Source organism: Rhinoraja longicauda, chromosome 18 (assembly GCF_053455715.1).
Source record: "Rhinoraja longicauda isolate Sanriku21f chromosome 18, sRhiLon1.1, whole genome shotgun sequence".
Taxonomy (NCBI): domain Eukaryota; kingdom Metazoa; phylum Chordata; class Chondrichthyes; order Rajiformes; family Arhynchobatidae; genus Rhinoraja; species Rhinoraja longicauda.
In genome coordinates, this window is record NC_135970.1 from 18,112,582 (window position 1) to 18,130,780 (window position 18,199).

An 18,199-nucleotide genomic window follows, 5' to 3' on the forward strand; every position below is an offset into this window, starting at 1 on the left:
GCCAGTTGCTCTGCCAATCTAATCACCATGACTAGCACTGCAGAACTGAGAAACTGCATTTCAGGAGCTTAAGCTTCAAAGAACGCAAGACGGAAAGATTTCTGCTATGAGCAACTGTGCAATTTGCTCATTTGAAATTCATACAGTCATAGACAATAGACAATAGGTGCAGGAGTAGGCCATTCAGCCCTTCGAGCCAGCACCGCCATTCAATGCGATCATGGCTGATCACTCTCAATCAGTACCCCGTTCCTGCCTTCTCCCCATACCCCCTCACTCCGCTATCCTTAAGAGCTCTATCCAGCTCTCTCTTGAAAGCATCCAACAAACTGGTCTCCACTGCCTTCTGAGGCAGAGAATTCCACACCTTCACCACTCTCTGACTGAAAAAGTTCTTCCTCATCTCCGTTCTAAATGGCCTACCCCTTATTCTTAAACTTGCCCCCAACCCCTTCACCCCCAGGGTGCTCCACCCTCCCACTCACACACTCCACCTCCAACCCACTCCCCCTTTAATCCCACTTCCCTCCTCCACACTGCACCTCCAATCCCACTTCCTGACCTCTCCCCTTTACACTCCAACCTTCTCCTCCCACATTCATCACCTCACCCCCACCCACCCCCCCGTTACTCTCTCACCCTGTCCCAGCACACACCGCATCCTCCCTTTCCCCCCCACATACCTATTCCCTTCTTCCCTCTCCTCCCCACCCTCCCTTACCCTCTCTATGCCCATGAACACACCCCATCCTCCCTATTTCCCCCTCCCAGACCCAACCTCTCCCTTTCTCCCACACACCCATCCTCTCTTCCACTCCCTCCCTCACACTCCTTCACCCCATCACACACACTCCCTCCATCACACCCTCCCTCTCTCTCTCTCACTCACACTCACTCACACTCTCTCACTCACACTCTCTCACTCACACACACACTCTCTCTCACACTCACACTCTCTCACTCACACACGCACCGTCTCACTCACTCACACTGTCCCTCTCACTCATACTCTCACTCACACACACACTCTCACTCACACACACACTCTCTCACTCACTCACAAACACACTCTCTCTCACTCCCCCCGCTCATAAGTGATAGGAGCAGAATTAGACCATTTGGCCCATCAAGTCTACACTGCCATTCAATCATGGCAGATCTATCTCTCCCTCCTAACCCCATTCTCCCCATAACCCTTGACATCGGAATTGTTGCACCAAATGCCTGTAGCTGCCAGAAAACACCAAATGTCTGTAGCTTCTATTGGTATTTGAAACTATCCTACAGAGTTAATGATCTCCTTAAATAGCAAAGGTGAATCCTTCCTACTGAACACTTGCTCAGTTGTATACATTTAAGATAAGGCATCAGCTGGAGCACTAAGGTTAAAACTTGAATTTTGACTAACATGATCTGCCTCCAATGCATCAAACAAGTTTGATGCGTGCACATTTATATCCTCACCAATACAACATTCAGCATGACTCATAATGCACAGTAAAACAGATTGTCACCCACAGAACATAAAAGTAAAAAATATCAACATAGGATATGGAACGAGATGGTTAGAATGTTAGCCATAAATTAAAAGTAACTAAAATTACAATCTGGGAATAAGTGGACAATATTGCAGCATTGTTGCTGACATATCATCACACACTCAAGTTTCCCTTCCAGGTGAGATAATTCAATTTTGTGCTGCAGTAAGGAGCATATATATTCATTGTGGAATGCAACTTCCATTCAAGCCAAAAAACTCCCTTTTCCACATTTTCTCCATAAAGGGAAAATAGAGTATCATTGTTTCACTCCTTGCAGGAATTCCAAAATCACCTCAATGAGCCACAATCCTCTTATATTCTCATATGGGGCATTGTGATAGGTATTAACGCAGTCATACCTCACTATCCTTATCATTCTGATATACGTTCCAGTAACAGAACATCAGATACAATGCAGCTTTATAAATGGGGAAATCTGCATTTACTACACTTTGTTCCATAGACACTTTCAGAGTATACAGATGTTCCATATCATTTAAACACAGTACATCTAAGTGTGCATAATTTTCAGTTATCTCAAAATGGTGTCTAATTGGAGAAACCTGCATTTAAGGCAGAGATAGATATTCTTGATTAATACTGGTGTCAGAGGATCCTCGACTTCCTGCTGGAGCGATCGCAGGCAGTGAGAATGGGCCCACACCTGTCCTCCACTATCACCCTGAGTACCGGCACACCACAGGGCTGTGTTCTGAGCCCCATGCTCTACTCCCTTTACACACACAACTGTGTTCCTGCATTCGACACCAACACCATTGTCAAGTTTGCAGACGACACAACGGTGATCGGGCTTATCACCAACGGGGATGAAACAAACTACAGAGCGGAGGTGCAGAACCTGGCGGACTGGTGCTCTGATAACAACCTGTCCCTAAATACCTCCAAGACCAAGGAGCTGACCATCAACTTCCGTAGGTCACACAACAGGGAATACGCCCCGATCCTGATCAATGGGGTCAGTGTGGAGAGAGCGTCCAGCTTCAAGTTTCTGGGCACTCACATCTCGAAGGACCTAACATGGTCCACTAACACTGCTGCGCTGATCAAGAAGGCGCAGCAACGATTGTTCTACCTAAGAACACTGAAAAGGTCTGGTCTACCCCAACAGCTGCTGACAACCTTCTACCGCTGCACCATAGAGAGCATCCTAACACATGGCATCCCTGTGTGGTATCTCAGCTGCACGGAGGCAGAGAGGAAAGCTCTTCAGCGGGTAGTCCATAGAGCTCAAAAGACTATCAGAACACAGCTACCAGCCTTGGAGGGCATCTACAACACACGATGCCTCAGAAAAGCCACCGGCATTCACAAAGACTCCTCACACCCCTGCAATAGTCTGTTCGAACTTCTACCATCGGGCAGACGCTACAAGGCCTTCTACGACCGCACCTCCAGACTCAGGAACAGCTTCATCCCCAGGGCCACAGCTGCCATGAACCGGTCCTGCTGAGCCGGATGGTCACATCGCACAGTGAACCGGCACAGATCTACTTGCACTTTATTCTGTTTTAAAACTGTTTCTAATTTGTTTCATTGGGTTGTTTAAATTAATACTGATTAGCTAATTAATTTATTGCATCGTAGGGGAGGCGCATTCCTAATCTCGTTGTACCCCTGTACAATGACAATAAAGATATATTGTATTGTATTGTATTGTATGAGGAGAAGGCAGGAGAATGGGGTTAGGAGGAAGATAGATCAGCCATGATTGAATGGCGGAGTAGTCTTGATGGGCCGAATGGCCTAATTCTATTCCTATCCCTTATGACTTATGACCTATGATCTGGAATGCCCCGATTTGTTCCATTCAAAGGAATCCCAGTATTATATTCAAATATTCTGCACAGCATACATAATACAATGTCTGCCTAGCATGTAGCTTTATATTTCTGCACGTGATAAAGTCCTCTATAGAATAAATTAATATTTTTTCTGCTCAGTGATAAAACAAGAAAATTTTCAACATGTAAATTTCATTTCTTTTCCTTTTCTATCTACTAAAAATCTCTTTGATTCTTTAAAGGTTGCAGACGTTCCAATTTAGAAAATTGATATTTTCAAAAAAAGTGATCAGGGCCATATGATTTTTAAATAATTGCCTGCAGATTCCACCCCCCCCCCCCCCCCCCCGGACCAACTAAATTCATCAATCCAAAATCCATTTCAAATAACGACAAATATTCCCCAAGCATCAACTGATCACCATCAAGGTTGACTGAAAACACATTTTTATGTTATAAAGTTGTCATTTGACTTTTGACAAGGGTCATAATATCCATGTGCAAGTGTAGGAAGGAACTGCAGATGCTGGTTTAAACCGACGATAGACACAAAAAGCTGGAGTAACTCAGAGGGTCAGACAGCATCACTGGAGAAAAGGAATAGGTGACGTTTCGGGTCGAGACCCTTCTTCAGACTGACGTCAGGGGAAAGGAAAACGCGAGATATAGACTGTGATGTAGAGAGATATAGAACAAATGAATGAAAAATATGCAAAAAGTAATGATGATAAAGGAAACAGGCCATTGTTAGCTGTGTGTTAGGTGAGAACGAGTAACAATGAGACTCAACAAGACGACTTTGAAGCTGGTACGATTTGGGTGGGGGAGGGATGGAGAGAGAGGAGGGATGCAGGGGTTACTTGATGTATAAGAATCCACACCTTGAACAATAGATATAGTAGATGAGTAGGGCGGCACGGGGGCGCAACGGTAGAGTTGCTGCCTTACAGCGAATGCAGCGCCGGAGACTCAGGTTCGATCCTGACTACAGGTGCTGTACTGTAAGGAGTTTGTACGTTCTCCCCGTGACCTGCGTGGGTTTTCTCCGAGATCTTCGGTTTCCTCCCACACTCCAAAGACGTACAGGTATGTAGGTTAATTGACTGGATAAATGTAAAAATTGTCCCTAGTGTGTGTAGGATAGTGTTAATGTGCGGGGATCGCTGGGCGGTGCGGACTTGGTGGGCCGAAAAGGCCTGTTTCCGCGCTGTATCTGAAATATTATTTTTTTTTAAATTAAAAAATAATAATTATATATGAAAATAATGAGGTTGGAGGAGGTGCAAGTGAACCTCTGCCTAACCCGAGAGGACTGTCCGGATCCCGGGACAGAGTCGAGGGAGGAGGTATAGGGGCAGCTGTTGCATCTCCAGCGGTTGCAGAGGAAGGTACCTGGGGAGGGGATGGTTTAGGTGGGAAGGGATGAATTAATCAGGGAGTTGCGGAGGGAACGGTGTCTGTGGAAGGCAGAAAGGGGTGGAGATGTGACCAGCAGTGGGATCCCGTTGGAAGTGGCGAAAATGTCACATGATTATGTGTTGTACGCGATGGCTGATGGGGTGAAAGGTAAGGACTAGGGGGAAGAGGAGCAAGGGCGGAGCTGCAGGGTACTGAGGAGACACATATGAAGGCCTCATCTACGATGGAAGAGGGGAACCCTCGTTCCCTAAAGAATGTGGACATCTCAGATGTCCTGGTATGGAACACCTCATCTTGGACACAGATGTGGCATAGACGGAGGAATTGGGAGTAGGGGATAGAGTCTTTGCAGGAAGCAGGGTGTGAAGAAGTGTATTCCAGATAGTTGTGGGACTCAGTGGGTTTATAACAAGATGCATGTTCAGCCCTTAGCCAGGTTATCTACGTTCTTAAAGAAGGAACCGACAACCAGCTACAACGTACAACCCCGATGCATGCACATCCTGAGGCAGCTAGTTCCTGACTGTCTGGAACCCAGCAACCAACAAAATGAAAGAACTGAATCTTTGTTGCCAATGTAAAAAATTGAAAGGACTTGGAACAAAATTAAAAGGAAATAGGAAAAGAGCAGGTGAATCTGCAAACAAGTTTCATGGAATGTGTGCTGTGATAAAATGAATATTAAAGAACAGAACAATTGTCAAGCAGGCTGTGATGTGGACAAATTCTGGCAATTGCCAAGTTATGAAGAACAATTTGGGAATTTGACTATGCAGAATGTTAAAGTAATATGTGCATTTCAATTAAGTCTTTAGCAAAAAGAGCCATCAGACCTTTAATCATTTAACTTACATAAAATAATAGCCAATCATCTGAAGAGGGTTGAGCTATTTTATTGATGAGAATCAAGGGTCAATTCTGAGGAATCCCAAATGATTAAAACAACCTTGGCTCTTCTTACGAGTGACAGCGAGTAGAAAAGACTGGCACTGATGAATTTATCATGAGAAGTATCAAAAATCCAAGCATGAAACTATATGACATGATGTAAAGAAACAGCTCAGCAACAGAATCTCCTTCAACAAAGAAGTGGGAGCTGTAATTGAGAGCACAGAAGGCAGCATAGAAGCAACACAGGTAAAATGACCCTGGCTTAACTTTATGCACCTTGTTATCTTTTGGAAAGCAATGCAAATTTATTCCTTGCTTTGTTAAAAATCAGTGACTACACAACTATTGCAGTTTACAACTAAATAGATTTTGCTAATATCTACTGCAACGGCCAGAATGAAGCACACTGCAAAATTGTCACAATCACCTTGACAACCACAGGAAATATTCTTCATATCTCAATTTAATATTCCACTTGTGGCTATAGTAAGTAACATGGGTCTGTTATAGCCTCCTTGATAATGCAAAATGGTTGACACATTGTTCCTAAATAAAGGAAAAGTAGATGGATCTATTAATGTTACAACCTACAAGACAAAGGTCGTTTCTTTCCACTCCTCCTTACTTGTTTTCAATAACAGCATTAAAATCTTCCACTTTTTTTGGCCAGATACTCTTGCCAGTCCAACACAGCAAGTAAGGCAGTTTCAGTGAATAAAGTGGAACACAATGTCCTCCGAATTTGATCCACTAGCCATCAATTTACAATTAAATTTCTTTGACCATAGGCATTTTGCAAATATCATAAATAAATACCTTAAGCCTAATATTTTTTTTTGCTATTTATATATTCCAGAGCCAAGATAATGGTCACAGCTGCATTGCAATCATCCTTGGTTCAGTGATTGGATTCTTAACTGAAGCAGACGATACAAGTGCCCATGGCCGAACCTGGAGACCAAACATTATGACCTGTATTGCACTGCAAGGTGTACTGCCTTTCACAAATATCTTCACACCAAAGACCTCCTCAAGTGATATAAAAGATCATTTAACAATTCTAAAATGGCCGGAAATCCTCCGAATGCCCTCGCTACTACTATGCATCTCTCAACTAGAATCAGCCCATTTTAAAGCATGTTGAGTCAAATCAAGTTTATTGTCATATGCACAAGTACAGAGAGGCACAGTGCAATGAAAATGTTGCTTGCAGAAGCATCACAGACACGGACAACAGAAACATAAATTGCACATCAATTGCATGTAAATTGCACAAGACAGTGAGAAGGAAAAGACTATAAAAAATAAAGACATTAGCGCAAAAACACAATAAGAAAACAAGTCCTGTAGTAATGCATGAGGTGGTCCATAGTGTTGCTTTGCGAGGTAGGATTAAGGTTGAGCAGGTCGGTTCAAGATGGTTTTTGTGGAATGCTGGTTCCGAGCCTGGTGGTGTGGAACTTCAGGCTTCAGGACCTCCTGCCCAATGGTACCAGCGAGAAGGAAGTATGACCCAAACATTGGGGATCCTTGATGATAGACGCTGCCTTCTTAAGACGGTAGATGCTCATGTAGATGCTTTCAATAGAGGGGAGGGCTGTGCCTATGATAGAATGGCCCAAGTCCACTGTTCTCTGCAGCCTCTTGCATTCCTATGCTTTGTAAATGAAGTACTAGGCAATGATGCAACCAGCTGGAATATTTATACAGTGCATCTGTAGAAGTTTGTTAGAGTATTCGGTGACATGCCAAATCTCTTTAAACTTATAAGAAACTAGAGGTGCAGGTGCGCCTTCTTAGTCCTAGTTTACTGTCATTATCATTTTTCACCCCTTCATCAATTTTGAAAACCCACCCCAGTCCTCGAGGACACTCTCTGTGTGACATTTACATGTCTCTTCTCATCAGAACATTATCCTCAACCTACAGTTAGACAAAGATAATATTTCCCTCACAGATTTTATTTCTCAGTAGAATGCAACTTTTCAAATATCTCTTTAAATGTGTACTGATGGTCACCATCTATCATAACATTTGACCCAATTTCCCAATTCATCAACTCCTCACAACTTTGTAAGTTAAAGACTAGTTTTGGACTTAAAATCACAACTGAAATGAAGTAACAATGCATCACATTTTGAACACACCTCCGTAAAAGCTTCCTTTATTTATGTTGTAGATTAAAAGAAAAGCCAACATTTGGGTTTACTTCGTAAGACAGTAGCTAATAACATTCAAAGAGAAAACCTCAAGACAATCTACTAGATATCAATATGTAATTACTATCTAGATTTGTAGGCCGGATTGCAGTTAGCCTGCTGTATTCAACGGCTTTAAAAATCCTTAACCTTTCCCACATACACTTGTCACAATCAGTGGAAGTATGGCGTAAACACAAAATAAATCAGGAATCCACTGCGCTAGTTTGCAAAGAATGATCACAGCGCTTCATAGCTCTGCCTGTCTCAAAGCCATATAAAGAATTCTCGTTGCTTTGGCTTCAAAACGTCTCTTAAATCTTTGGTTTCTAATTGCCATGTTTGCCTCCAATGTACCAGTGCATTCAATGGTGAAATGCAAACCAGAATTCCCAAAGACATCAACCACTTTATATTCATCAGTACCTTCGAAATAAAACTGGCTGATGGCAACAACGAATTTCAGAACAGAGCCCCATTAGATCTATTCAAACCACAATCAAGTCCTTTCATCCACTGATCTGCATCTCCAACACATAATGCATGGATTTCTACAGCTTAGAAAAATAAACTTCTCACTCAACCCAATTTGTTTCTCCACCCCAACCCCCCAGAAATAAGTGTTGCCAACTCCCTCCGGCAAAATTACAGTTACAAGCATCAATTGCTTTCCACCTTCACATCACTCAATTTACATCTCTTGCCACTTCCCTTCTGCTATCTTATTACTCCCTCATCATTTTTTGTTAATTAATTAACTGGATGTTGACATAATTGACAAGGCCAATTATATTTATTAACCATTGCCAACTGAGAGCCGGTTGCCATGCTATTTCAAAGGGATGTTAAGAGACATCACTTCAGGATATTCGTGAGCTGTGCGTGGTTCATACAGTAATTTCAGTCATTATTTCTCTTACCATCTTATATTCTAGATCAATTTATTTGAATTTAAATTTCACAGCTGTTATTCTGGGAATGGAATTCACATCAATCGATAGGAGATACAAGAGTCTGTAAATGCTGGAATTTGAGGCAACCAACAATCAGGTGGAGGAGCTCAATGGGTCAGGCACTATTGTGGATAGCAAGGAATAATTTACATTTGGGGTCTCAAAACTTTTCAGTCCACAGATGCCCCTTGACCCACTGAGTTTTTCCTCCAGATTATTGCTCCAGACCTTAACTTCTAATAAACCAGTTGCTTAACGATTCTAATAGCCTTAACCTCTAGTCCTATTTCTAAGTAGTTTAAGAGTTCCTCTTTCATTCTGCAAACATACCAGTGTCACATTTCCCTTGCCCATTTAAATCCACCATTGTGAAGTGGTAATAAAAGCTGAGTTGTTAATAACAAGAGACATAGCCCACAGCGAGGTCATTTTATTTTATTCAAGCCAATTGGAGTTTTATACCCCAAATAACAACGTAAAACTAAGTACATGTTCAAATCTAATTTCAAATATGCAATATATCTGTAAATGGATGCAAATTTGCAATTTCTAGGCACTGGTAATTTCAAAAAATTAAAGAGGAACTACCATAAAGATATCTAGGCTGTGAAAAGATAAAGAGAAAGTTTAAAAACAGACCTGTGAAAGTGACTTCAAGAATATGTGAGATTCAATTTCAAATGCACTGCTGAATATCAGAACTGGCATAAATGCATGAATAAGCAGCCTTGGATTAATGTTTGCCATGGTTTCAGTATACCGGTTAACCTGCAAAACATCCAGAATTATGTACCTATATTAATATACAAGTCTACAGTAATATTTTAAATGGACCTGGAATGCACAATCCAATATATTTATATAATACAAAAAATATGATGTTTTAGTTATCTAATTTATCCTTTCAAATCACCCATAAGTTTCTTTATAGCAATTCCCCAGTGTCCTGTACTCCTTTACACATTGGAAATTCATTGAGACATTCTAGAAATTTGCCATCGTTTTTTGATTTCCCACATCATTAATAATCTATTGCAGTTTTATCAATCTATTACCAAACACAATGCAGTTTAAATTTACTCTTTTCTTTTAACTCTGTTAACTAAATAATGTTGCTTAATTCTCAAATCATGCCCCTCTTCTTTCTGGCCACCTACACTAAACCAGCATTCAAGTTTACTTACACATGATACAATATTTTGAAAGCCTCAAATGACTTTTGGAATTCAATTATAACCAGTTCAGTTCAGTTTAGTTTATTGTCACGTGTACCGAGGTACAATGAAAAGCTTGCGTTGCATGCTAACCAGTTAGCGGAAAGACCACACATGATTACAATCAAGCCATTTGTTGTGTACACATACATGATAAGGAAATAATGTTTAGTGCAAGATAAAGCCAGTAAAGTCCGATCAAAAATAGTCCAAGAGTCACCAATGAGATAGATAGTAGTTCAGGGCTGCTCTCTAGTTGTGGTAGGATGGTTCAATTGCCTGATAATAGCTCGAAAGAAACTATCCCCAATTTTGGAGGTAGGCGTTTTCACATTTCTATACCTTTTGTCTGATGGGAGGGGGGACTAGAGGGAGTGGCCAGTGCGCGGCTCATCCTTGATTATGCTACTGGCCTTGCTGAGGCAGTTTGAGGTATAAATGGAGTCAATGAAAGGGAGGTTGGTTTGTGTGATGGTCTGGGCTGCATCCACAATTTGCTGCAACTACATGCTGCCTTGGATGGAGCTGCTCCCAAACCAAGCTGTGATGCATCCTGATAAAATGCTTTCTATTGCACATCTGTGGAGATTGGTGAGCGTTGTTGGAGGTATGCCTAACTTCCTATGCCTTTGAAGGAAGTAGAGGCGATGGTGTGCTTTCTTGGTCGTGGCTTCAATATGGGTGGTCCATGAGAAGTTGTTGGTGATATTAACTCCTGGGACTTTGAACTTTTCAACCTCTCTACTTCGGCGCCATCAATGCAAACTGGGGTATGTGTACTGCTTTGCTTCTGCAGTTCAACAGTTCAACAGTTCAACAGAGCTCTATTTGTCATTCGGTACCAAGGTACCGAACGAAACTACATAGCAGTCATACAAAAAAGAACACAAGACACATAACCCCAACACAAACGTCCATCACAGTGACTCCAAACACCCCCTCACTGTGATGGAGGCAACAAAACTTCCACTCTCTTCCCCACGCCCACGGACAGACAGCTCGTCCCCGACCGACCCGCACAGTCCCCGCAAGGGGGTGGAAGTCCCCCCGGCCGAGCCGCACCGGGCGCTGAAACGTCTCGCGGCCGAGCCGGGCGATGGAAGGCCCCGCGACCGAGCCTTGCGCAGCTAAGTCCCGCAGCCGAACCGCACCGGGCGATGTTAAGTCCCGTGGCCGAGCCGCACCAGCGATGAAAAGTCCCGCGGCCGAGCCGCACCAGCGATGTAAAGCCCCGCGGCCGAGCCGCACCAGCGATGAAAAGTCCTGTGGCCGAGCCGCACCAGCGATGAAAAGCCCCGCGGGCGAGCCGCACCGGGCGATGTTAAGCCCCGTGGCCGAGCCGCACCAGCGATGAAAAGTCCAGCAGCCGAGCTGCACCGGGCGATGTAAAGTCCTGCGGTCGAGCCGCACCGGGCGATGTTAAGTCCAGCGGCCAAGCCGCACCGGGCACTGTTAAGTCCAGCGGCCGAGCCGCACCAGCGATGTAAAGTCCCGCGGCCGAGCCGCACCGGGCGATGAAAAGTCCCGCGGCCGAGCCGCGCCGGGCACTGTTAAGTCCAGCGGCCAAGCCGCACCGGGCGATGTTAAGTCCAGCGGCCGAGCCGCACCGGGCGATGCTAGGCCCCACGGCTGAGCCGCACCCCGCGCCGTGAGGAAGAGACCTAAAAGAGAAAGGTTTCCCCCACCCCCCACACATACACAACAACAAAAAAAAAACCCATCCCAACACCGACACACAACAAAAAAAAAAGGAAAAAAGACGAACAGACTGCTAGCGAGCCGCAGCCGTTAGGCGCCGCCACTTCCACTGGATCATAGTCAATCACTATCTCCTCCTCTTGCAGACATTAACCTTCAAAACAAAAGAAAGCTGGTCCTATTTTATCCTGTACCGCAAGCATGCTTGCTTACATTTTTCTATTCATTCATAATGCCTACCTCTGCAAACACATATTCCATTCTTCTTAGTATAGTGCATATTGCATATGTCACCTCCTAACTCTCCCATTCCACCACAATCCACTGCTGCAGGCAACATGAATACCTTACAATCAATGCATCATGGGTTAGAATTCAGTTGCACACCTCTTGCAGCCAGATTAAAAACTTCAGAGAAAATTATAATTTTTATACAAAATATGCATCCTTGACTCACATTTCCCCAAATAATCAATCAATTTGCATTTTTCAGGTGGCCTTTATTCCCTAAATTGCTGTTGTAATGATGTTATTGTTTCAATTTTCAGTCATAATTCTGTTTCAGATTATAGATTCTGCATTAAAGTAAAATGCAATACACTGCAGTACCAAGTAAAACAGACCTTTTGCCATGTAGATTGTTTTCTGTTTACTGTATCATAAATCCCAATACCGACAAGGGTTGCAACTGACGGATGCTAGAATTATAATCCAAAGTTCTCCAGATTTCTGCATCATTCCTATAGCGGCCTACAATTCCCCCCTTATGAATTGGCCTCAATCAGAACACATAGTGTATAATATAATAATGTAATGTATGACCTCCATAGTAATTCTAATTCATGCCTAACAACAAACCAATCTTATGAATAGGTTTATCTAGCATCTTCAAACATTTAATTTAATATAAGTTTATAATACAAATATAGATGAATAAGTAGGACTATTAGTGTGATGATTCAGGAATGTGATTGTTGTAATCAAGTATAGTCTTTTCTTGGACTGGATAGCATGCAAACTAAAGCTTTTCAATGTACTTTGGTACATGTGACAATAATAAACAAATCTAATTATCTGATCTCCTTATCTAAATAGAGTGTATGAGAAGCTAAGATTATGAAGGAAATTTTAACATCCAACAAAGTGGTATTCAAACAATATTTTGTTTGAAGATTTTTTTTAAATGTTAGCTATAACATTGTAATAAGATTGAGATTCATACCACTGGAAACTTGATACTTAATGCTCCAAAACCAACACCAGCTAAACAGACAATGACTGTGTATGGAAGCTTTATTCTTTTCAGTGCAGTTCTGATCACAGCTGAAAAATAGAACACAGCAAATTTTAGTAAGCTAAATAAAATACCTCACATTGGTACAATCATCAAATAAGCAAAGATTCGAATTATTATAAAAACACTATCCGTCGCAGTTGTTTTAAAATTCCATTGTGCTTTCTATGAATATTTCAGGGATTAGCTCAATTCAAGAGATAGAATGTAACAGAAAAACAAAAATACCAATCTTTCTCACAAAAATATAGTCTGACAAAAAAATGGAAATTGTGGATAAGATTACAAAACTAAACATATTAATAAAGATGTTTAAAAAACAGAAATTAATTCAGAATATTAAGTATGATATTGGGAATTGTGACATTTTATATAAACCTTTTGATTCAGGAACCTATCCAACAAGTTCTTCATAACAATTACTGGGTTTGCATTGGGCTCTGAAAAAAGCCAATGCAATTGATTAAGTGGCAGCAGAAGAGGGCGATGGCTGAGGACTGATGGGCAAAAATACAGAATTCAGAGATTGAAATAAAATTCTGATATTTGAATTACTTTCATACATTCAATTAACTTTTATTCTTTAGAATGTCTTCAATGACGTTTGTGTTTATGTGCCTCAACTACAAGCCTCAACATGAATATTTTATTTTACCAGAGCTATGAATGACAGTGGACTAAATTTATATTGCACTGTCTAGGTGTGTGCAATACAACTAATATCCAGCTACACTGAGAAGTACTTTCCCCCCAATTTGGCTTTCACCATACCAATTCTTCTCAATAATTTCTGAAAAACAAGACATAGTTCTGATTACACACCTATGTGGCTGCGAAACTTCAGAAAGTATTTTAAACTCATGGAGATTTTCCAGTATAAGAATAAAGTATTTAATATTTGAAGAAAAATTAATTTTGAAGATACGTTTATTTCACTCATTTGTCTAAGTAAAACTGTAAATCCAAGGTACATCGAACAATCCCTATTCCAGGCGTACACTGGCCCTATCTCCAAACGCAATCTCCATCGGAGCCAACTTCCTGTACCCATACAGAACTCACAGACTTCATTAAGGTCACAGCCAATTTCCATCCTGTAGGGCGGCACGGTAGCGCAGCGGTAGAGTTGCTGCTTTACAGCGAATGCAGCGCCGGAGACTCAGGTTCGATCCTGACTACGGGTGCTGCACTGTAAGGAGTTTGTACGTTCTCCCCGTGACCTGCGTGGGTTTTCTCCGAGATCTTCGGTTTCCTCCCACACTCCAAAGACGTACAGGTATGTAGGTGAATTGGCTGGGTAAATGTAAAAATTGTCCCTAGTGGGTGTAGGATAGTGTTAGTGTACGGGGATCGCTGGGCGGCACGGACTTGGTGGGCCGAAAAGGCCTGTTTCCGGCTGTATATATATGATATGATATGATACTCAAAGTCACTGGGACCATCTCCGACATCTCCCTTCCGTTTCTTGATCTCACCGTCTCCATCACAGGAGATAGACTATCGACTGACATCTATTGTAAACCTACTGACTCCCACAGCTATCTAGACTACACCTCTTCCAACCCTGCCTTCTGCAAAGACTCTATCCTCTACTCCCAAGTCCTCTGTTTCACACCGTGTTTGCGCGCAAGATGAAGTGTTCCACAACAGACATCTGAGATGTCCTCATTCTTTAGGGAACGGGGCATCCCCTCTTCCATCATAGATGAGGCCATCACATGGGTCTCCTCAGTATCCCACAACTTCGCTCTCGCTCCCCCCTCCTCCCAGTCGCAACAGGGACAGAGGCACCCCAGGCCTCACTTTTCACCCATCAGCCATCGCGTACAGCACATAATCCTCCGACATTTTGCCACCTCCAACGGGATCCCGCAACTAGCCACATCTTCCCATCTCCAACTCTTTCAGTTTCCGGAAACCGTTCCTTTCACAATTCCCTGGTTAACTTATCCCTTCCCACCCAAACCACCCCCTCCCCAGGTTCTTTCCTCTGCAACTACAGGAGATGCAACACCTGTCCTTATACCTCCTCCCTCGACTTTGTCCAAGGACCCTGACCGTCCTTTCAGGTGAGGCAGAGGTTCACTTGCACCTCCTCCAACCTCATCTACCGTATCTGCTGTTCCAGGTGTGAACTCACATATCGGCGAGACCAAGCACAGGCTCGGCGATCGTTTCGCTGAACACCTCCACTCAGACCCCCTAGGCCTAATGTGATCTCCCAGTTGCTAAGCACTTTACCTCCCCCTCCCATTCCAATACTGACCTTTCTGTCCTGGGCCTCCTCCACTGCCAGAGTGAGGCCCATCGCAAATTAGAGCAACAATATTTCACTTGGGCTGCTTTCAACCCAGCGGTATGAATATTGATTTCTCCAACTTCAAGTAACTCCCTTCCCCATCCCAGTTCTCAAACTAGTTTTACTGTCCTCTGCTGGCAGTCTGTTCGTCTTTTTTCCTTTTTTTTGTTGTGTGTCGGTGTTGGGATGGTTTTTGTTTTTCTTTTTTGGCTGTGTATGTGTGGGGGGGTGGGGTGGAGGAAACCTTTCCTTTTTAGGTCTCTTCCTCACGGCGCGGGGCGCGGCTCTGCCGCGGGGCCTTCCATCGCCCGGTGCGGCTAGGCCGCGGGACTTTACATCGCTGGTGCGACTCGGCCGTGGGACCTAACATCGCCCGGTGCAGCTAGGCCGCGGGGCCTTCCATCGCCCGGCTTGGTCACGGGACGTTTCAGCACCCTGTACGGCTCGGCCGCGGGGCCTTCAATCGCCCGGCTCGGCCGCGGGACTTTTCAGCGCCCGGTGCGGCTCGGCCGCGGGGACTTCCATCCCCTTGCGGGGACTGTGCGGGTCGGTCAGGGACGAGCTATCTGTCCGTGGGCGTGGGGAAGAGAGTGGACGTTTTGTTGCCTCCATCACAGTGAGGGGGTGTTTGGAGTCACTGTGATGGATGTTTGTGTTGGGGTCATGTGTCTTGTGTTCTTTTTTTTCTTTTTTTTTGCTTCTTTTTTTTTTGTGTGTGACTGCAATGTAATTTCGTTCGGTACCTCGGTACCGAATGACAAATAAAGCTCTGTATTCCTGTATTCCTGTATTGATTACATTTTTACTAATTGTATGCCTCGCTGTCATCTTCCCCTCAGTTAACAATGATCCATTCTACATTTTCCTTGAACTTTGTCCCCTTTGATCTCGCGTTTTCACACCTTACACTTCCATATCTAGATGACTTCCTCTCCCCCTGATTCTCAGTCTGAAGAAGGGTCTCGACCCGAACCGTCACCCATTCCTTCTATCCAGAGATGCTGCCTGTCCCGCTGAGTTACTCGAGCATTTTGGGTCCATCTTTAAGAAAACCCAGCTCATTTTCTCCGTTATTGACTACTTCCTTCCCTCAAATGCCGAAAATATGCACTGAACCTTTGGATTGTAAAAAAATTAAAATCATCAATTCAACTTCGTTTGGCAGTCAACTTTTTCTTTGCTCTATGGTATCAACATAAGGCTCCGTTGCATCAACATAAATTGCAGTTCTTACATCACGATCGCAAGGATTTTACCTCCCAACAGAAAGGTTGCAAAGATGAAGAGAATGACACGTGGCATATCTTCGCTCATGATTTTGAAATGATCTCTTTTGAAAAGCGCGTGAATCTTTCTTGCACTCTTTTCAAACGCTCCAGCGTCTAAGTCAAGTATTTTCACTTGATCACCATCTTCACCAAGTGTGTGCCGCGACCAGCCTCGCGAAATGTTGAGCAACACGTCCATGATTCACACTTGTCCAATGGCGCCCTGGCCGGCAGTTCTCCACCCGCGCGCTCCGAATTCCGCTTACGTTTGAACGAGGGACCGACCAGCGCATGCGACTCCGTCAGCGAATGGACGTGCGATTTCGAGACACGTGATGCGCTGACCACCCTCCCTCCTTTCTTTCTTCCTCCTCCACCACCTCCTCAGCACTGGGACAACTCGTCTGATGAAGGGTCTCGACCTCAAAGTCCTCCACAGATGCTGCCTGACCTGCTGAGTTACTCCAGCACTTTGTGCGCATTGCTGGAATCGTAGTGTGCAACCGAAGAGTTCCCTCGCCCCCATTCGATAAACACTCTAGTTATCAAAAAGACACAAAGTGATGGAGTAACTCCGCGAATCAGGCAGCAGCTGTGGAACACATGGATAGGTGACATTTCGGGTCGAGACCATGCTTCAGGCTACACCAGGTTACACCAACACTTTGTGTCCTTTTGTGTAAACCAGTGTTGTGTTCCATAAATCACCGGATTCAGACAACAGAGTTTGATTCACTAAGTAATATATTACACTACTAAATAAGGCACTTACACTCATGTCTCCCCAAATATCCTCGTACGCATTTGCAAACCCAGAGTACACAGCAGAGCACGCTGCAGGATGTTTCTGTTCTCGATCACCTGGCACCGTTCGTGACACAGTCCAAGGCTGGGGCTCTATCCTCGAAAGGGCGCCCGACACCATCCTTTATGGCATTTCTTATCAGAGCAGACTGTGCCACTGCCCCCTCCCCGAACCAATCATAAGCCCCCGTTGTCTGCAACGTTTCTACACTACTTGCGGCAGGGGGCGAGGGTGGTCTACCCAACTATTGCTGTTGTGTTTTGTTTACCAACACTACGCTATCCCATAGAAAGGCCTGAGAAAGGCTAGGCTGTGGTGAAAAGAGTCAGATCTGTGTAAGAGTCAGACCTTCACGGGCATTGTAAGTTCTCACGCATTGACGGGTGCAGAAAATATCTCCCACTATCTGGAAAACAGTGTGTTTGAATCTTGTTTTCAAGGGGTTGTGCTGCTAATTTAGCCGAGAACTCAATTTCCCATTTTAGCTGAAATTGTTTGTCTAACCCTTACTCTACAACCAGCATCTGCAGTTACTTGTTTCTACAGTCTGAAGCAGATTCCGATCTGAAACATCACTTACCCATATACTCCTCGGATGCTGCATGACCTGCTGAATTACTCCAATGCTTTGTGTTCTACTCAATGCAGGAATTTTTGTGCACAATAAGAGTTAGACTTTTCCTCCGAAAACATTCTAGTTATGCTCTTTATTCTCCCTCCGGTCTATCTTTCCTATGGTTCACGTGTTAAGTGTTTCGCTCCCATTTTTAATTTTGTGCTGTATTTCTTTTCCTGATCCGACAGTGGTGTCATCTGC

At 43.7% G+C, this 18,199-nt stretch overlaps 2 protein-coding genes across 2 annotated transcripts in view; one reads left to right on the forward strand and one right to left on the reverse strand.

The window, feature by feature from the left end:
- The window catches only part of LOC144602286 (sperm-specific sodium:proton exchanger-like), a 159,929-nt gene extending 143,153 nt beyond the window's left edge, over positions 1-16,776 (reverse strand). The window contains exons 1-3 of the mRNA XM_078415200.1: positions 16,566-16,776; positions 12,939-13,039; positions 9,444-9,572 (exon numbers count right to left, since the gene is read on the reverse strand). Coding sequence (XP_078271326.1) covers positions 9,444-9,572; positions 12,939-13,039; positions 16,566-16,776 — 441 coding nt within the window. The remainder of the gene's footprint in view (positions 1-9,443; positions 9,573-12,938; positions 13,040-16,565) is intronic.
- LOC144602290 (galanin peptides-like) overlaps positions 1-18,199 on the forward strand; it is a 411,360-nt gene that overhangs the window by 359,980 nt on the left and 33,181 nt on the right. The window lies entirely within an intron of this gene.